Here is a 22200-nt window from a genome sequence, read left to right as displayed (position 1 = left end):
AACTGGTGTATTTTGAGTTGCCTATAAACAAAGTTCAAGAATATGAATTTTTTTCCAGGACAAATTTATTAAAGATAATGCGCTCAATGCAAGAAAAATATTATCGTATGGAATATCGATATAAAAGAATATTTATTGAATGCAATGTTGCAAAACAAAGAGTTTTTATCGGTTAAAAAACATTTGTCAAAGTTCAAGCACGAGAATCCGTAGTAAATATCAGTGCGGATCCCTTTTATTTTAATCTCGGCATGAATTCATTCATGATAGTCCATATAAAATAGAAATGCATCAAGTTGCCTGTGCCTTTGTGTTGTATATTTTGTTTTATTCGAATGTCAGTGCAATTAACGAAAAGTGAGCATGGTTTTAAAAAAAATGTAAAATTGTTCCATTTTGTTGTAAGATTTTCGCAAAAAAAGACGTATACAGGGTGACCAAGCGTTCTTGCATTCTACTTGATATATTATCACCTCAATGTTTGAAGTTTGAATCTCTATAACGTGTTTTTTTTTTAATTGTATGTGCCTTATTTTTACCAGGCTGTTTTTATTTCTTTAGTATTTTGATTATTATCTGTTTTTGAAGCGATGGAGACAACTTGATAAGAAAACATGGAGGATTCTTCTTTAGCATGCCAAAAACTCTTTCAGCTGGCAAAAATGAAACTGTATGTTTATCTTTGCATCATATAAATACACCATCCAGAGTTTTAGTTGATCTAAAATGGAAAGGACATCATTTTCTGACCGAAAGAAATTTAGGAACAGGTATATATTTTTTCCATTAATCTTTAAAAAAAATAAAAAAATCGGTCCATTCTTATATATAATAGTTATTACTTATAGTTCTCGTACTTCTAATACCTTAACTTTGCTCTACATTCTGAATATATGTATATTCCGTATGGTCGAAAAAAAAAACGGCGTCCAGTTGGCTGGGAATCTTCATTTCATAACCATAGCTGACGCCGTTTTTTTTATCATACGGTATATAGTTAGGCTCGGTAAAAGGGCCAATCGTATGCCTATATAAAAGTAGATCAATTTTAAATAAGAATATATGATTTTTATCTGCTGATAATGGTTCTGTCTTTTGTCACATTTTTACTGTTTTTCGCTTTTTTGTAGAACACACATGTTTCAATATGCACGTTCCAGACTTTGATTTAATTGAACCACAATACGTCAGTATCAAAATCCAGGTTCTTGACGGTAATCAGGTACAATCAGCTCACAATCAGGATCCTATCCTGATGTACCCCAAGGAAAGTTGTAAAATATTTCTTGAAACTGACAGGGCAATGTACAAACCTGGCGATTTGGTTAAAATAAGAGTGTTGTGTTTGAATGAGAGATTTTTACCCGATGATTCCCAGGTATAGAAAGCTATTTTTTTCTAATACTAATAACGTTTTTTGTATGAAAACTTTGATCGAAAAAATGACATCTAGTTGGTTTTGAAATAAAAAAAAAAACGGTCACTGACATTCGCTATGTAAATTTATATATTAAATGACAGCGAGTTCATTTCAAAGTCAAGTCTGACGGCGTTTTTTTTTGATCCTATGGTATTTATAGAAAGAAAATTTAACGGGGTAAAAAAATGGCTGAATTAGTGTGATTAGTCACAGAAATACTTATCCCGCCATTTATTTAATCCTATATCACCATTTTATCACATTTAAAATAGCTGAATATTTAGGTCTATTATCGTGACGTCACTGGGGCCTACTTTGAAACGCAAATAGGCCTGTATTTCTCTTAGTCCCGCATCAATATTGAAACTTTTTAAACAATTAAATATTCTATTTCTATGTTTATTATACATTTAAATATATATGAACTTGTATCAATTTTTATGAAATAAGAAATATGAAAATTTATGTCCAATTTTATAAAAAAATTAGATATCCGAAATCAAGATAAGAAATCCCATGGATGTTGGTGTTTTTGTCTGGAATAATATGTCTCTAGACCACGGATTGGTCAACTTGGAATATCCACTGGTTGAAGAAGCGTTAATAGTAAGTAAACTTTTGAAAAGTACTATCTAAAAATTCAACTTCTAATAATAGTACCCTGTCTGCATCAACACAATTTTTTCAAAAGTTAAATCCTTTATTATTATTATTTAGTTTATTATTATAAAATATGTATTCTTGATAATCTCAGATAAAATATAAACCTTCATAAAAAATGTTTATAATGTATGTATATGACCTTAACCGTAACATAATATACAGTACCGGCGAAAAGTGGAGAAACTTTTAATATTTTTACTGTGTCAAAATACAGTTTACTCTCTGCACATAAAAAAAATCATAATTGAGAAGTATCATTCGGGAATTAAACAAATTGATATTGCTAGACACTTAAATTTACATAAAAGTGTTGTTTGCAAACAGATTATTTTGTATAGAAATCGTGGAACAACTGCCAGTATACCCAAGCCCGGAAGACCCAAAAAATCAACTTTGGCGACAGATAAAATAATAAGAAGATATTCACTTAGAAATCCATTTTGCACTGCGGAGGATATAAGGAACGAATATCCCTTTATTTCAATATCTGTAAGGTCCATTAGACGGCGTCTGAAACAGGCACAACTTAATGCCAGAAGACCTGCCCGAAAGCCGTTTATTTCTAAGAAAAGAGGCAGGCCCGACTACAATTTGTATTGGAACATGCAAATTGGACATACAAGCAGTGGAAAAATGTACTCTGGTCGGACGAAAGCAAGTATAATTTGGTTCGGATGGTATTAGGTGGGTGAAACGTCCTGCCAATGAGAGATTCAATCCCAAGTACACCTTAACCACTATAATAATAAAGGCTTTTTCCAAAAAAATCTTGTGTGTATTTTTATGAGACAGTTATCCTATGTATAAATATATATGCTTTATAAACCTTTTCGTTCTTGTAAAACGGCAGTAAATAAATTTAAAAAGTTTCTCCACTTTTGGCCGGTACTGTATATCTTAGAAATTAATTATTTTTGAAAGATTCACAGTAAAAATATTTTCTTGAAGTGATAGTGACACTTGTGTTTGTCACTTTAATTCACTAATTGGTATAGATACTAATTGGTGAGTACCAATAGTTTTTTGTTCCAAGTTTATGAAGTTTGAATTTCAATACTCTCTTGAATTCAAGAGAATATTTTTGAATTGAAAATGAAATAGAATTTTCCCAAATTAAAAAAGTCTCCTAAAATACCCAATTTTCGTTCATCCTGTATAAGAAAATATCTTGTCATACGGAAATATCTTTTAGAACATCGAAATAAATCTATAGTCTGTTCAACGAGGGGATGCCTGATAGTGACAGTTGTGTCTGTCACTGTCAGGCATTCACCATTTTAATTCAAAGGCAAATTGTATTTTCTGTCATTTTTTTTGGATGTCATCTGTCAAAATCTTCCCAGATTCATTGGACAGACTATACCTGTTTTTAGAGACGATAATTTTGGATAGGTCTTATAATTTTTTTTCTTATTGTAGGGAAAATGGAAAATAGAGGTGGATAAATTAATGAAAACCTTCGAAGTTGCCAAATATGTAGTACCAAGGTTCAAAATCGACCTGATCCATCCCAAATCCGTATTTTACAAGACAAATTCGATCAATATTACCGTTTGCGCTAAATATTCTTACAACAAACCAGTTGCGGGTACTGCTTTTGTAAAAATCCACGATTCTGTGAACCATATGAAAGTGTTAAATATTTTACAAGAGGTGAGAAAAAATCTGCTTTTTATACTACAGGGCGAGTCTTAAACAAGTTCAAATATTTTTAGAGGTTAATTATTATTTCGACCCCAGAAACACGATTCGTTTTTTGTGTAATTTTTTTTGAAAATTTGATTTTTTTTAGTTAAAAACATTATTTTTTGATAAGATGATAATATGGCAACACCAGGTAGTAGATTAAATTTACAAGAAAGAAAACCGAGAAAAGATCCAGTGGTTCTCAAAATTTAAGCAAAACATTTTTTTTGGAAATTTTCAAAGTTAACTCGGTTATTTTGGACTTATTATTTGAAAAACGTTTTGAAAAAGAGAAAATATGTTTCTTTTATCGAGATCTATCAGTCCTGAAAATATTTGCACTTAATTAAGACTCACCCTGTATATATTTTTCCTCGTGTTTTTCGCTTAGTGGATTTACCTAACAATTCGTATTCAGAAAACATTATAACGTCATAATCTACATAGTTTTGAGAATATTAGGATACCCTGTATATAGAAATCTTTGATATATTAGGACCCTGTATAATTTATACAGGGTGTCCAAAAAATTCACGGTCAAATTTTAGATTCCCCGTCAAAAAATCTAAAAAAAAATATTTTCTTCTTTTCTACTTCTTAACATTTTTTTAGATGGAAAATGGATGTGCCTACTTCGATATCAGTAAATACGAACTAAACTTGAGCGATATAAGTAAAGAATTCTCTTTGGCGGACCCTAGAATTTTTCTTCATATTACGGCCACAGTTACTGAGCAAGGAACAACAAAAATGGACATTGTTACTGGAAAATCGGAAATCCATGTAAAGGTAACTTAATTGCCAAACAAAGAAAAAAGAACGTGTAATATTTTCCGTTTTTTTGCTCATTATTTACTTAATTTTAACACATTTTTTGTTAAAAAATGTTAGACGAAATAGTTTTCAATAAATAACAGACCTACTGTTACTCTTAGGGCTATACTCTGAAAATCCAAAGCAGCCCTATATTCATCCCTGGAGTACCTTACGAAGGGCAAATGAAACTCATCAACGCAATCACTGATATTACTGGCGAAGTGATAAAACTTTGTTACAATCTAGCAATAAAGAAAAGTTGGAACTACTTTAAGAATGAAGAATGTAGAAACTATACTGTTCCAGAAGATGGGATTATTCCTTTTAAATTATGGCCACTAAAAAATAGTGTTCTTCATATACATTTAGATGTAAGTTTGTATAATTTACATGATGTGCAATAAGTTACTAAATCATACATAAAATAGTTTTATTTAAAAAATGTTTTATGAATAGCATTACAATAGCATTACAATAGCATTACAATAGCAATACAATAACAATACAATAACAATACAATAACAATACAATAACAATACAATAACAATACAATAACAATACAATAACAATACAATAACAATACAATAACAATACAATAACAATACAATAACAATACAATAACAATACAATAACAATACAATAACAATACAATAACAATACAATAACAATACAATAACAATACAATAACAATACAATAACAATACAATAACAATACAATAACAATACAATAACAATACAATAACAATACAATAACAATACAATAACAATACAATAAAAGTACAATAGAAGTACAATATCAATAAAATAAAAATACAATTACAACACAATAAAAATAAAATTACAAGACAATAACAATTTTCTTTTTTAAGGCAAATTCTATCAACAACACTAACATCGAGGACAGTTTTCTAGCTGTTAGACTCTACAGTCCCACTTCTAGTTACATTTACATTGAAAGGGACACGAATATCAACAAAACTTGCGATACACCGTTTCAGTATAAAATTTTATATACCACTGACCATTTCAAAGAAGGAGAAAATATTACTTTTTATTATATGGTAAGACTGTCATAGATTATAGATATAGTATACAAATAAAATTTGCATTATATGGGATGTTTTTATTAATGATTTTTGATTTTGCTTGAAAATAACCAGAAATAGTTTTAACTTAACTAACGTGGCTTTCAAGTCAAATTTCACATTGGGTGGTTGGATTTTAAATATAAATATATTAATAACAAAATCCCATATAATACAAACTTCAATGTAACACTCTGTATATGTTATTTATTGTAAAACTATATTGTAGGTAAAAATAAATTCAGAAATAAATAAATTAAAGAAAATAAAACACACTGTCAGAAAGCACAATGCAATAAGCTCAGAAGATAGTAAAAGTTTTTTAGGAAATGAACACAGATTTGTCAAGTTTGGATCGAGTGTAGATCAGTTTGTTATAAAAATAAAAATGGAGAAAATTGTTTACAAATTCCAAATTTTGGTGTATTATATTACTAAAGATGGGGAAACAGTAGCAGCTAGTAGAACACAAGAAGTAAAACCCTGTTCTTACAAGGTATGTGAAAAATGAAAATAATAAAAAAATAATAAAAAAGAAAAAAAGCGAAGAAAAAAATAAAAACAAAAAAAAAAGAAAATAAAGTTTGATTAAAGTTTTTTTTGTATTTTTTTAAATTAGGTAGATGCTTATTGGAACGAAAATCAGCTAGTTCCAGGCAAATCAGCAACTCTGACTATAAAGTCAGACAAACAAGCTTTGTGCGCTGTAACAGCTACTGATAAAGCTACTAAATTCATATCATCCAGCCAATCACAAAATCTCAATTGGGAAAGCATCATCAAAACGATGTCTCAGCATAAAGATGGCGCTAGATCTTCTAGGACAAGCTGTATATCGAATAATAAAAAAATACTAGGTAAGTAATATAGAGTCTTTACAGAGTGATAGAGCTTATTTAAAGTTTGAAAAGTTTTTTGTATACACGAAGTAAAATTATTAAAAACTAAATTAATAGCATTAACTACCATATGAAAAAAAACGGCGTCAAAGACGGCTGAGGAAAGAAAATCGACGATAATTTTGATGAGGTTACTAATTCGTTTTCTAAAACAATCATTTACTAAAAATTGATATAAAACTTGTCAAAAACTAATTATATAAATACTTACAAATCTATTTCCAAAAAAATATTTTTTCTCGAAGAAGCCATTTTACTCAATACAGGGTGGTTCGAACTGTATTCCGGAAACTTCGGCAGCATATTCTGCAGATAAAAATAAGTAAAAATGTTCGTATAGATGTATGTCCAAAAATGCTTAGTTTCGGTGATACAGGGTGTAGAAGTTTCATTTTTATTTCGATTTTGTCCAAATAATTTCTGCAGTAACGTCAAAATTTTGATTAAAATTGGTGTCTGGGAGTTTTTTGACATGAAAAATTTGATTTTGATGTCAATATGTCTCCTACTAGTAGAGGGCGCCACCTACATATTTTTAACTGGTTTGAAGAGTAATAACTTTTCGTCCGTACCTGTATAAAACTACTGAGTAAAAAAACATACATTACGTAAAAAAGGTCTCTTGGTAAAAATCGCTAAGAGTAATGGTTCTCGAGATATTTGGAATCGAAATTAACAATACCTGTCATCACTGACATAATTAAGCATGTTGACTAAATAGTTATTAAACTGAAATCATAAACATGAAATCTATTTGTGCCAAAAGTTCAACAGAAATTGTTTAATTATGATTAATTTAAAAAATAAAAATTTATTATTTCAGTCAAATAGCTATACTCAACGTGTGCTTATTTTTTGTCAATAATGACATGTATTGACTATTTCCATTCTAAATATATTGAGAATGGTTGCTCGTAGCGATTTTCACCAAGAGACATTTTTTACGTAAAAAGTCATGGAAATGTATATTTTTTCAGTCAGTAGTTTTATACCGGTACGGACGAAAAGTCATTACTCTTCAAAACAGTTAAAACACATGTAGGTGGCGCCCCCTACAAAGATGAGTCATTTTGACATCAAAATCAAATTTCTCGTGTCACAAAACTCCCAGACACCAATTTTCATCGAAATATTGACGTTACTTAGAAATATTTGGAAAAAATCGAAATAAAAATTAAACTTCTACACCCCGTATCTCCGAAATTAAGCATTTTAGGACATACATTTATACGAACGTTTTTACTTATTTTCATCTACAGAATATGCAGCTGAAGTTTCCGGAATACAGTTCGGACCTCCCTGTATATTGAATAAAATTATCAAATAATAAGTTCATAGAATGATTTTATTTTTTTGCATTAACTTATTTTATATAATATAACAGATATTTTTTTAGCATTACATCAGTCTGCCAATTCAACCTCTATGAGGAATAAAAGACATGTTTTTACATTCTCAGAGGATTATGATTCTTACGATGTTTTGAATGTAAGTGAGAAAGTTTTATTATCTTAATGAGAATTCTGTATCGATTTTTGGATTATTCGTACCTACAGGGTGGCCCATTAGTGCGAGCAAAGTGGTTAAAAACTGCAGTGAATTTAAGTTTATTATTGGTTAGAGCTATGCTTTTCTATCATGGTTAACACAGTAAATTTTTATCAAAACCTATACTTCTAGGATATACATAAACATGCAACATTTATATAGAACTTTTTTTCATATCTTTGTAAACAACCACGGTATTGAACTTTCGTTGACTAATGGGCCACCCTGTATATTATGAAATAGCATAGTTCGAATGAAAAATCCTCACAATTCTTACAAGTTTTTTTAAAAATCCGCATTTCTCTAGAAATTTGGAGTGATTACTATATCCAATTTGAAGATAGTCACAAAGCCTTGTTACAGCGGTAAGAAATAATAAAATTAACGCAAAAAATTACAAAGTTATTATGGAAAGACATTTTTTCGTTTTAGGTCCCTTGTTTACCGACGCCAATGAAGGTATTTTAACTTTTCTTTCTATTAATTATAACTAAATATAAACAAAACTTTTTTAAAGCCGAATTCATGACTGATCAGTACAATAATGACATTGATGAAACGTCAGAAGTGACAGTTCGCACATATTTTCCCGAAAATTGGTTGTGGGAGTTTGTTCCAGTGGAGTAAGTGTCTAATGATATACAGTAAAAAAAAATTAAAGTTAAACTCTTTAGGAATAGGGTCTACTATTACGATTGTATACCTTATCTATTAACAAGCATTTTTATAGAAATTCTACACAAATACATCGAGACCTACCACATTCTATAACGACCTGGACAACCAACGTTTATTGTGTTTCGACAAAAGATGGCGTGTCGTTCGCTCCCCAGACAGAAGTGATCAGTATCCAACCGTTTTTCATTCAAGTCATCACACCGTACTCCATTAAAAAGGACGAAAATTTCTACTTGCCCATCAATGTTTTCAATTATCTCAACTACTCCTTCCCCGTAAGTATACCTTGAAGTATTTTTTAGTTTTTAACTATTAGTTATTAACCCGTATAGTAATCATAAAGTTATGTAATGAAACCAATTTTGAATGCCGATATACATCCAAAACCAAAGACATCCAAAAAATGACAGAAAATGTATATTTTACTTCAGAATTTAAATGACACACACATCTGTCACTGTCAGGGTCTGTTAAACAATTTTTATAAAGAATTTGGTCTATCAAATTCCAAAGTTCGCTTAATAATAAAATTATTTAGTTGTACGAAGTATTTCATCTTAATTTTAATATCAAACAGTCAAATAATAGAGTGTGATCAAATAAAAGCGGTGTCATAGTGAGTCTAGAAATAACAATATAGTTCAAATTGTACTAAAATTAGTTATTTATTACAGAAACTTGAATTAATGTATACTGTGTACACACTGCTGTTCTTTATTGGAAGAAAGATATGCGAATCATAGTCTAAGAAATTATGATAAATCGGGTTAAGGGATCTTTTTTACGTGTCGATAGGAGCAAAGTTTATACAAAATAAGGATAGCACAGCTTTCTGAATTATATACTTTTTGCAATCATATTGTTTGTTTATGCCAGATTAGGGTTTCTATAAGACTGACCGGCAATCTTCAACTGACCAATCCACATTCGTTTCTCAGTACTTCCTACTGTCTCAAGGAAAGCAGTACCTTAACTCATAACTACCAGATATCCGGTACAGAAGTTGGTATAGCTCACGTGACTGTTTCTGTTGAAACGGATAACCAGTATGCGTTGCCATGTGGTCCAGATACTATAATTTCAAAAAGGTAGGCTAGTAAGTTCTGTCCATTGAGAAAATATAACATTTCGACAAACAAGATAAAAATATTACAGAAAAATAATTTACTTTTGAATTTAAATAACAGACAAAACTCACTGTACACAACAGACAACAGTCACTTATGTCACTGATATAATTTATACTGTAAAATAAAGATATGTGTATCAGTGTCTAAGAAATTATGATAAATGAAGTTGAGGATATAATAGTCTGATTCTTCACTACAGAATTTTCTGCATGAGCGAACGCATTTAAAAAATACAATTTGTTATGAAAAAATGTTACATAGATATAGAATAAAACTCTTTAAAATAAAATTATTTTTCTCTAAGTATAAAGCTGAGTTAACTTTTTGATGCTAGGGTTAATCTTAATGTGGCGTACTTTGTTTACTACCACATATATCTTGAAATTATGCCAATGACATTGTCAAATTTTAAAAATAGGCTATATATAATAAGTCCGTGGTCAAATCAAACTGTAAACAAACATAAGGGTTTGTTTACATTTTGCATGTATATGTTTGGCCAAAACTAATCAATAAATATTGTTAATCTCTCCCTTAGACGTGTCTATGAGAGCAAAGTTTATGCAACATTAGGATAGCCCAGATTTTTTGAATTATATGAATTATTCACATCATCATATTGTTCATTTATTTTTTAATTAAAATATCAGACAACAGACAACTCAAATATACACAGACAGCCACATATGTTACTAATGATAGAGTATACTCGTTATTACTAAAGATATTTTATAAATTTATATATTTGCCTTTAACTAGGGATGCTGTATTAAAGTCTTTAATAGTTGAAGCAGAAGGATTTGAAGAAGTTCAGACAAAATCAGCGTTGATATGTAGTTCAGGTAAAAAAAATAATAAGATAATTTAAAATTTATTTATTAAGTACTTGTATACAATTGTAGATAGTGAACCAACTAACTTAACGATTTGGAACTTCAACATACCTGAAGATATCGTATTGGGTACTAACACCACAATTGTTACTGTCAATGGAGATTTGCTAGGACCTACCATTGAGGTAGATCATCTATATTTATGTGTAGATATTTAAAAAAATTGCTGTGATTCTCTACATTTTTATTAATATTTCTTAAAACTAATTGTACTACGATCTTTTAAAAAATGAAAACGGCGAATTTCCATAAGGAATTTCTTGCGTGTTTATGTTTAAAAGAAAGTTGTAAGTGCGATTTCAGTTCTTCTAGAGTTACCACTACTTTATTTCAAGATAAAAAAAAAATTAATTCAATATTTCCGCAAGAAGTTTTTTGTGTATTTTTGTTTAGAAAAGTGTTTATAACGTAAAGCAGGTACATATTTCTTCATGTAACTGATTTCAGTTATTCTAAAGTCAGAAAAATGAAAATGGTGCGTTTTCGCAGAGAAATTTTTATAACTTTGTGTTAGGGGAGGCTTCTACAAATAATAACCATCTATCAAAAAATGAAATCGAAATTATATTACCATAGCAACGCCTTTTTATCTTTAGGACATTTTATTTTTAGGAAAAAATTCTACAATATTTTCATGTTTTTTCTAACTTTCTCTAAAGCGGTATAGGAATTTGGAAAAGTATAAAGGGGATTAACCATTTTAGAACAAGCAAAAATGTTTATGAAGAATGCATTTTTCTCAAATTGCCAATAATAAAAAAGTTTTTCCTCTTGTAAAAACAATCCAGGGACATACTGTATATACTAGATATTTTTTTGTTTCTTTTCTTTTTTGTTTGTTGTATTTTTATAAGTGATTTGAGCTAAAACACAGCTACATCACCAACTGCATTACCTTTGACATTTTTAGAATCTGAAACAATTACTGACCATTCCAACCGGTTGTGGGGAACAAATTATGGCATCCCTAGCTCCAAACATCTACGTTCTGCGTTACTTAAACGTAACAGGAACTTTAACACCCCTAGTTAAGCAACGTATACTGAGAAATTTCAAAATAGGTTTGTTTTTGTACCCGCAAAATACATTTTTTTAATAGATTTAACTATATTTATTTTGTTCTTCATAGGATATCAAAGAATCCTTAATTACATGCACAAAGACGGATCTTTCTCAGCTTTTGGGTACTACGATCCGGCAGGTTCCATGTTTTTGACAACTTTCGTGGTTAAAATACTCCAACAGATAAAGGAGTTCGTATACGTCGATCAAAAAATTATCGATAAGGGCATAGAGTGGATTTACACTAACCAGCTTGAGAATGGTTGTTTCGATGCAGTGTATCATGTTTTTCAAGATATGGTGGGTATAAATTGTTACTGTTATTATACAGTTCATACCAAAAAAACTTTTAGTCGCGTGATTAAGATTAACCGGCACAGTGTTGTCCACTTTTACAAAAATCAAAATATTCTTTCTATTATCTATTTATATATTTCTATTCTGAATATCTATTCTACAGGGTGGTACAAACACAGAAAGGAGCACAGCAGCCTTGACCTCCTATGTTATTCTAAGCCTATTAGACGCCGGAATTTCAGTACCTGAAGAAGTCCAAACAAATGGAAAGTACTGCATACGCAGTCAAAACAATCCTGATAAGTACTCTCTCATCATCAGTTGTTACGCTTTGTTCAGATTAAAGTGGATCAACGAAGGTACCAGGTTTTTGGAGAGAATATTGTCTGTATCTCGACAAGAAGATTATATGATGTGGTGGAGCTCAAAAGGTAACAGTATAATTTATCAAATAATGTAGTATTTTTATTTAGCCCAATCAAATTAGAGAAATCTGTGGAAAAAAAATCCAACAGTTGTGAAAATGGATTTAAATGATTTCTCTAGACTTGGGCTGATATGTGTCAAAAGTCCCCGAAGTTAGACGATGAGCTCGAGAACTGGGGAGGGGTTAAATGACACTTTTATGACTTTTTAGCTTATATCTCGGAAAATATGACACCTACGAAAAATACCCTAGACAGAAAATTAAAGCCCAGAAAATTCTCTACAAAATTGGTTGAATGCATTTTTTTCATAGGTCTAAACCATTTAAGCGTTAACAATATTCTTCATATTGTATTTTCGCATTTAAAATCCAATTAAAGTTTAAATTTAACCTTTCATATTAATAATTAATTAATTTAATGATAATATACAAGGGGTCCTTATGTTATCTTTCAAGTCTTCATCACTAGTGCACACAGAACTTAACAATAACTGCAAGTTAAAGATTAATGCATGCCTGCTTTACGGTAAAAAAAGTATAGCACAGCATTTAGCGCAGCTGCAAATATTGTAAGGTATACGAAAACCAAGAATCATGGTTTATGGTCAACGCATCACGTCTAAAATTTATTAGATCATAGTATATACTAAAAGTTATACTTAATACTTAAAAAATCATGGGGATATCGTACTTCTTCAAGGTTTAATTTTTTCCACCGATGTGCCTTTTTTTTAACTAATTTGACTGGGGTATATCATAGGTATTATTAACTCAATTAAAAGGTAGAACATCTGATTTCATTACTGTAAGCTTCTAGAAATATGGTAAATACAAAGCGCGTTCAACGTTACGTCATCAATCAAATATCCGTTTTAGGGTGTGTCTTGTATATAATTTCAAGTACGTTCCGAAATCAGTAAGCGGGCGCGTTCCGATTTTATTAATTTTAAGTATCTATGCTTGCCCTTTATTAATTTTGGTTGTATTTCAATTTACAGTTCTAGGAACACATACCAAATTTAGTAATAAACATTTTAGTAACAAAAAGTCTTTTTTTTGACACAACTAATCGATATCTGTCAATAGAATCATAACTTACTATACCAAAAATATAATTAATAATTTCATTTCAGATGATAACGAGTTTCATGCTTCAGACATAGAAATCACAAGCTACGCTTTATTGGCTCTAATGCATCAGAAAACATCAACCAATTTAGCGCATGCTCATTCCGTTGCCAAATGGTTATCCTCCAAAATAGGACCGACTGGAGCGTTTAAATCAACCCAGGTATTACACAAAATTAAATAAAACCATGTTTTTATAGATCTATTCTATTGTGTCCTCTTTCTTGAGTTATAACTCATTATACAGTCTCAGGGCTTTGACAAAAGCCAGTATCTGAGACGGTTTTACGGAGGTTAGTTCTCCATCTCCGATATCGTCTTACCAAAGTTTATGACACGAATGGTTGTCGTCTCGGCGCATTCAGTGATGAGGTGGTCTGGTGTTTCCCCATTTTCCCCACAGAATCTGCTCTACTGAGGTGGTCATTGAAGAGACAGTGTCCTGTTAAAAACCCCGTGACGATCCTAAGATTCTTCTTACTAAAGACTATGTTAGTCCCAAAGAAGACTTTTACGTTAAGCGGCCCATACATTATCAAACAAATTGCGCAACGCAGGCTGTTGCGCAACGAGTTGCCAATGTATGGTAGTGTTTGATGCGTTGCGCAATTTTTTGATGAATTTCAATAATGTTTGAATTCTTTTGTACAACAGGACTGTTTGTGCAACGCGTTGTGTCGTGTATGTGTGTGTTGCGCTTCGTTGTGCAATATTTTAGTTCTTTCATCCAAATTCTTTGTTTTCTTTTTCGTTTTTTGGTATCATCGACATCATCTAGGGTATATACGATAATAATTGACGCAATGGCAATTGAGGACATGATTGTTTCTCAAACAATGCACAACTTTTAATAAGAAGTTTGATCAAAATTTTACTAAGTGCATGGTTGATGCAGCTGTACAACAGAACGTTGCGCATCGCTTTGTTGCGCAACTTATTGTTTGATAGTGTATGGACCGCTGAATCAGTTGTGCAACGCAGCGTTGCGCATCACATTGTTGCGCAATTTGTTTGATAATGTATGGGCCGCTTTAAAAACAAAAAAAAAATAACTCAAATCCTTGGTCTCAACATTTATATTAAATTAAACTGTGACACGTGTTTCGCTCATACAAGCATCATCAGATAAATATACAATTTAGGTCACACCACACACGTTCACATTTTATGTATTAAAATAACTCTACTCAGTGTTGTTTTATCATGTAAAATCTGAACGTGTGTGGTGTGACTTGAGTTATTTTTCTTCTGTTTTTATAGATTTACTAGCGTGTACCCACGATTTCGTTCGTGTCGAATTAATCATTTGTAATGGCGATGATAAAGCAAAGCAAGAATTTCCATTAACATACAAACTGGATAAAATGTTCTCACATTTATGTCAGCATGAGAAAAAACAATATGGCGATTTTATTATAAAACTGGGTAATATTTGAGGGGTAGTTTCATCTCGTTCGAATTTGACTTTCGAAAAATCCGTTTGTCAAAAATAAGCTTTTTACGTCAAGCAGTTTAAGCAGAATCGTGGTTAATCAATTACCCAAATTTTTTGAGCACCTTGTATGATTTCTTAAAAAAATTCAAAATATGTAAAAAAACAAAATAAATTATGCGTGTCCAAGCGTTTTCCCGAAAGACTAACCGTTTTTTAAATAACAAATATTGTAATATTTGAGGGGCGTTTCCACCCTCTTTTGGAATTTGAGATTCGAAGAATCTCTTCTTATCGAATATTATATATCCTCTATACCCTAAAGTCAATCCGTTTTCCAAAAATCAGCTTTTCACGTCAAGCGCTTTAAGCAGGATCGTGATTAATCAATGACCAAATTTTTCGAAACACCTGTATACATTTTTAAAAAATCTTGAAATATGTAAAAAAACAAAATAAAATATACGTGTTTAAGCGTTTTTTTCGGAAATGTTTATTTAAGAAATATTTAATTAGTATAGATGATATAAAACCAGGTCTCTTTGAGAATAATGGACGCCTTTTTTAAAGATATTTTACGTCATAGTTCATCACTGTTTATCACTTTCAAACGATTTCATTCTTTTACAGGACACTGTAGTTGCACTTGAAGCACTAACCACATATGCCGAATACATTCAAGCGCATGTCTTGGATTTAACTGTAGATTTAAAAACGTCAAACGAACGTCACTTGGTAACCTTAACTCAGAGTGACAGATTGAAAGCAAGACGTATACCTCTGAAAATGTCATGTGGACAAATTGAAGTTGCTGTCTCTGGAAGGGGATGCGCTTTAGTTCAAGTAAATTTGTTATGTTTTTATAGTTTATATTATATTTTAGATTATTGAAATTGACTGTATGTACAGTATTAAAAAAATTAATGATTACTTAAGTATATTTTTCCATAGCAACTATTAAAATTGCTTTATATCTATCAAAAATAGTAGATAAAATAGTACTTTAACCGCAAGGGTAGATTAAACGATACTTTAACAGAGAGGATAGGTTAAAAACTTTATTTCTTCTCTCACGTTTTTTTAATTGCTACCATTTTTGAAAATTTTTGTATTCCTTTTCATAAGTTATTCGGGATTTAAATGGAAGTAGTTTGGATATAGCGTTTTTCGCCTCAGCCTGAATATCTGTTGGTAATTTACTTATTTCGTTTCGAGCCCTTTCTGGCTCCAATTCAATTAGTAATCGACTCGAAAGAGAATTAAAATATATTGACTCAAAACTGACAATTAAAAAGACAGCTTTATTTATTTGTCAAATTACATAGAAACCAACGCCAACCCAGAACAATATTTTTTCTACTCGTGATAAATTCCTTGAAATAATAATTTCTGAATATTTTTTAAAACGTAACTCGCTATGGAAAAAATATTGTTTTATACTCGACGATAAAATTGCATTATCGTCTCCCGAAATTAATTCACTCGTGATTTCATCGCTCGTGAATTAATCTTTTCGGTTTCGGTCGACGATAAAATACCATTTTATCGTCTTGTATAAAAAATAACTATTAAAAAATAATTTACTTGTAACTACAAATATCACAATGAGTTATTTTAGTTGACAATGACATACAACTCGAAAAACTTGCCGAAAGCTCAAGACTTCAAGTTGGCAGTTGACGTATCTTCAGTGTCGAATGTTGACGAATGTTCCGTCAGAAAAATATCACCCTGTGTGACGTACAAAGGAAGCAGTCCACTGGCAAATATGGCGGTTATGGAAGTCAGTTTGCCGTCTGGATTTATTGCTGACAGGTCCTCGCTAGACAACTTGATACAGTCAGGAAATTATACAAGTACATTGTTTTTATTTGTTCTTTTTGGCATACACTGTATGTTATAAAATACATAAATATAAAAGAAATGTAACTAAAAAAAATCTGAATATTTTTTTGCTTGTAGAGATTAAAATGTTTGAAGAAACTGATAGGCAGATCAACCTCTACTTCACCAAGCTTGACAAAAGCGAAGTATGCTTTTCTTTCAGCATTATGGAAAATACAAAACTGGATTATAGGAAGGAAAATCTCATAAAAATATACGATTACTATAATCCGGAAAGAAGTATATTACAGTTCTATAAATTAGCAAATAATTGTACTGAAGAACATATACAAGAGATTGATGAAAAAGGTACAAACAAAAAAAAACCTTGTAAAATTTTACACCTTGTTTTAATTATTTTTCTAGGTCATCACACGAGTCAACTTAATAAAACTGAAAATTTTCTAAAAGCAAATGATACGAAAAATAATATTTCATAGAAATATCTAAGTTATCTTTTAAAAATATACAGAATCCTGCAACAGTATGTCGGATATCTGTAGGTCCTATAAAAAAGAGCCTAGAAATTTTGTTTAAGTGTATACCTAAAGTATGTACTAGGATGTATTTATTAAAATATTTCAACTTCTACACGATGGCTCAAAAAATGTGATTGGATCGGGAAGATTTTTTTGAACACCCTGAATACTATGGCATTTTTAGTTTCGTTTCTGATCACTTTACATAAACCTAAGATATTATTAAATTTCTTTTGATTGTTTCGGATAATATTAATAAATAAATAAACAACATAATATGTTGTTTAAAAATATATTGTAAAATTATATAATTATATTATATTATTTAAATATATTATATTTTCAGCCCATTTAAAAAGAAATAATTAAAATAAAGAAAATTTCTAAAGATATCTATACAAGGTACAGTACGATCGAAAAAAACGGCATCCACATGACTTAGAAATGAACATCGATGACATTCCCCATATAATTTTACATATAAAATGACAGCCATCCTCATTTTATAACCATCGTTGACGCCGTTTTTTTTCGATCATACGGTATTTACTATAGTTGATTTGTACTTACTTTGCTGAAAATATAGTAGGCAATCTTAAATCATACAGGATGTCCAAAATTCCATTTTTCTTTTTATTAGACGGAACACCCTGTATATTATTTTATTGTCAAATGCAGAATTAAAAAATAAATATATAGGTATATTTGTTGCATTTAAAGTATTTCGTTTAAAGTTTACACTTAAACAAAATTCCCAAACTTTTTATTATAAGAGTTACAGGGTGACCAACGACTAACGCACTGTTGCAGGACCCTATATACAGGGTGTCCAACACACTGTGTATCAATATTATATAAATAAATATATACATATAAATAATAGTAATATAACAATAAATCACATCAAAATTTTAAATATATTTAAATTAAATAAAAATAAATAACTACAGTGATATAAAGAAAAATATGATTGAAATGAGCATGAGTTGAGTGAGCTGAACTAAATCTATGATGGTGAGTCAGAGTACGATTCTTCTTTAATTCTGGTGGTACCGGTATAGAACGACAGTCGATTAAATACCCGCAACCTTTACAGCCTCTTGGTTGGTACGTGACACAGACTTGGTCTTCTGGGCAGTACCGGTCTTGGCATGGGTCATTTAATGAGTTTAATCTACAATCCAGATAAGCTAAAACAAATACCAGTTTATTTTCAATATAATAGTTTTTCAATTAAAAGCAAAAATTAATAATAATTAATTTTGAACGTATTTTAAAAGGCATTCAGTTATTAAAAATAATCATCAAAAATTTAGTACGCCACTGTATTTTTGATGGGATATATTATTACATTAATAAATCTATTGAAAATGAAAATGGAAAACTTATTTCCATAAATACAATTTATTACAATGTATCTAGTATATTGTGATTATTAAATTAAAATTTGACTAAACTATTTTTTGTTAAATACTGTAAAAGTTTGACGTCGAAAACAAGTCTAGATAATTAGCATCATAAATTATTTTTATATTTTAATCTGTTAGCACGGTTAATAAAAGATTGTTAGAAAATATCTGTAAATTAATACAGGGTGGTCCTGCTTGTAATATTCGAACTTTAACAAAAAATAATCATTCATTTTTTAAACATAAAAACCCATACAATTGCTAGAGATATTTAAAGAAAATTTAGTGTACAGGGTGTGTCATGAATGTCTCATGTGAATTATTGAAAAAATTTCATGAAAAATTAATTCAACATATTTAATAACAGAAAAAAATCATTTTGATATAATATCATGCCGGTCAATTAAAAAATCCTCTTCAGATATGCAAAAAGGGGGGTTAGGTGATAAAATATCAAAAAAAATCATAAAGAAAAGTTGCTTATATCTTGATTTTGCGTCTTTGTGCCAAGTTTTTCTGAACTTTTTCCAAAAAAAGCTTTTTTCGATAAAATTACACAAAATAAAGTAAATCCAACAAGAATAATTCGTAATACAATATTTTATTTTACTATATGCCGTAAATAATCATAAAAATCATCAAAATCAATTTTTAAGATACCTAACTGGTTGCAATGGCTTATAGATAAAAAAAAACTTCAACACACCACAAAATATTATTTTTTTCATCTAAACCTTAGTACTAAACAAGTTATAAAATCTATAGTCATTTTGAATCTGTCAGTTTCAATTTGTCTTTTATACAGGGTGTCCCAGGAATAAGTGTAGTATAGTTCAACCCCAGAAACACGCCTATGAGGTTTTTTCGCAAAAAAAATTGAAAATTCGAAATTTTTGGAAATTTTTTTAGTTTTTAGTTAAAAACATAATTTTTTGATAATATGGCAACATAGGTATTAGATTAAATTTACAAGAAAGAAAATCCAGTGGTTCTCAAAATTTTAGCAAAAAATCATTCTTTTTGGAAATTTTAGTAAAAGTAAAATAACTCCGTTATTTTGGACTCATTTGAAAAACCATACAGAGAAAATATATTTATTTTATCGAGATCTACCACCCCTTAAAATACTTGCACTTATTTCTGGGACACCCTGTATAGTTAGAACATTGCAACCGCGATTGCAACGAAGTTGGTAGTGTGAAAATGAACATTTTTAGTTGTGTATAATGTCTGACAGAAAAGTACAATTAAATTGCTACATTAGAAATTATTTTTATTAGATTTGCTTTGTTATATGTTATTTTAACAATAAAAAACATAATTTTTTATTTATTTTTCAAAGAAAAATAGATTAACTGAATTTTTGATAGTCTCTGTATAGTTATAACACTTCGTGGTTGATTGTACTATATTTCGCTGAAACTTTTTTCGCAAAATTAAATAATAAAATAAATTCTCATTTGTGCAGAAACTTTATGGCACACCCTGTATAATTTTTAAGGTAAATTATCGATGATACTTACTGTCTGTACAGGATCCCTTAAAACAGCAACCCCCGCAGCAATCGTAATCGTCCGAGCACTAAAACAAACGGTTTAAACATTTTTTTCTACGGTACAAATGAACTACTCACGGTTTGCCCGTAAAACCGACAGTCCTGAGCCCAAACGGCACTGGCAAACGCACAAATACCCAAAACCACCGCACGATATACCATGTTCCTTGCTTTTTTCCCAACGAATACCGTTTTTTTTTCTCTAAATCTATCACAGAATCGATAAAAATGCTAAAGCGCCAAGGATTTTGGCGCTACTCTACTAATTAGATATATTAAACTTATCCTCAAACACACGATCCTCTTTTGAAAATATTTACTCTACATATTTACAGACACTGATACCATGTAGGATCGGAAATAAAACGGCGTCGCAGTGTCCTTCGATTTTTTTAACTGTCTGAGGAAGGAGTATAAACAAAACTAGCGAGAACGTGTTAAGCTTGATTTTCATGCATCCGTTGTCCGACGATACGTTGATACGATATTAATTTTATTGATAGAATTTAAAGACTTTGATTGGTTAGAAAATAACGCAGTTTTTAAATTTATTGCATTTTCATGCCTCCGTTTATCGGATATACGTTGGTGTCATTTTATATTTTTGTTTCCATAACGATTTTGCTATTTTACCTTTGAATAAGAAGACTAAGGAAGGAGCATAATGCTATCCATGTATTGATGCATGGTGGGCGGAAAAAGGACTCTAGGGTGGGGATCCTTGACAGTTCTGTTTGACGATTCATTTGACACATTTGAATTTGATTTGAAATGTTGTGGATTTGTCAGCCTTTACGGAGCTTATTTTATGTTATTTATTCTACTACTGATAGTTGTATAAAGGTAGTAAATCTAGATGGAAATTGTGGCAGAACTTAAATTAACAATGACACTATCGCGATTTATCGAAAAAGACTCTAAAATAGTTGGTTGTGTAGCGTGCGGTAGATCTCGGCAAAAATCAAGTGAAATAATGGAACAACTTTTCGCTAGTAAGTGACTATATAATATACATACGTGTAGTAAACCGATCATTTATGAAATTCACTTAAATTAACTAATTATATATTTCTTCTTGCATTTTTGCTTTTATTTACTACTTGTCAAAGATTAGATGTCAAAGAATTTAGATACGTCAATTTGACTTACCTGCTTCAGTAGCGTATCGGATGTTTGTGTTAATAAGTAATTATTAAAACTAATCTGTTTTTATTATAATAATATATTTTTATAACAATTTTAATAACTACCAACTATATTTACTCACAACATAAAATTTTTTAAATAAAATTAGAACGGCACTGATAAACCGGAATTTAAGTCGGCCATATTTGAGTCCCATCGCGGTGGACCTAAGATTTTTGATATGCTCCTTCCTTAGTCTTCTTATTCAAAGTATTTTACTTATATTTTTATCAAGGTTAGATTAAATTTGTCAAAAAAGTGTCAAAACGTCCGTTATCGTATGAACGGATCCGTTGACGGGCTGAAGTAAAATATTTACGGATGAAAAGTGGCGCGAAAACGCTATGACCAATCAGAGCACCGTCGGACCATCGTATCAACGTATAACGGACGCATGAAAATCAAGCTTTAGTATTTCAATATGGCTGACTATTTCTGGGGTTTATCAGTGGTATGATAATTTTGTTTAAGACTCAATAATATTATTGTTTTGTTTTATGTTGAATCAATAAATGTTATTAATT

At 30.3% G+C, this 22200-nt stretch overlaps 2 protein-coding genes across 2 annotated transcripts; one reads left to right on the top strand and one right to left on the bottom strand.

Annotated features, from left to right (window-relative positions):
- Positions 1-142: 142 nt before the first annotated feature.
- On the top strand, positions 143-17789 carry LOC115888031 (pregnancy zone protein-like). Its single transcript, XM_030907599.1, has 26 exons — positions 143-357; positions 589-770; positions 1131-1378; positions 1910-2026; positions 3503-3736; positions 4382-4558; positions 4705-4956; positions 5455-5646; positions 5900-6166; positions 6290-6527; positions 7966-8057; positions 8425-8482; positions 8550-8576; positions 8635-8740; positions 8848-9070; positions 9672-9883; positions 10685-10767; positions 10828-10943; positions 11729-11879; positions 11948-12180; positions 12341-12608; positions 13738-13895; positions 15795-16007; positions 16783-17020; positions 17127-17357; positions 17415-17789. The coding sequence occupies exons 1-26, from the start codon at positions 287-289 to the stop codon at positions 17486-17488; spliced, it is 4461 nt and encodes a 1486-aa protein (XP_030763459.1). The 5' UTR covers positions 143-286; the 3' UTR covers positions 17489-17789.
- Positions 17790-18190: 401 nt separating this feature from the next.
- Positions 18191-20812, bottom strand: LOC115888033. Its single transcript, XM_030907601.1, has 3 exons — positions 20570-20812; positions 20460-20517; positions 18191-18717 (listed from the first exon to the last, which is right to left on the bottom strand). The coding sequence occupies exons 1-3, from the start codon at positions 20651-20653 to the stop codon at positions 18449-18451; spliced, it is 411 nt and encodes a 136-aa protein (XP_030763461.1). The 5' UTR covers positions 20654-20812; the 3' UTR covers positions 18191-18448.
- Between the last annotated feature and the right edge of the window lie 1388 nt (positions 20813-22200).

Source organism: Sitophilus oryzae, unplaced genomic scaffold, assembly GCF_002938485.1.
Source record: "Sitophilus oryzae breed Bouriz unplaced genomic scaffold, Soryzae_2.0 scaffold_682_pilon_pilon, whole genome shotgun sequence".
NCBI classification, from domain to species: domain Eukaryota; kingdom Metazoa; phylum Arthropoda; class Insecta; order Coleoptera; family Curculionidae; genus Sitophilus; species Sitophilus oryzae.
This window is presented reverse-complemented; position numbering and strand designations above follow the sequence as displayed.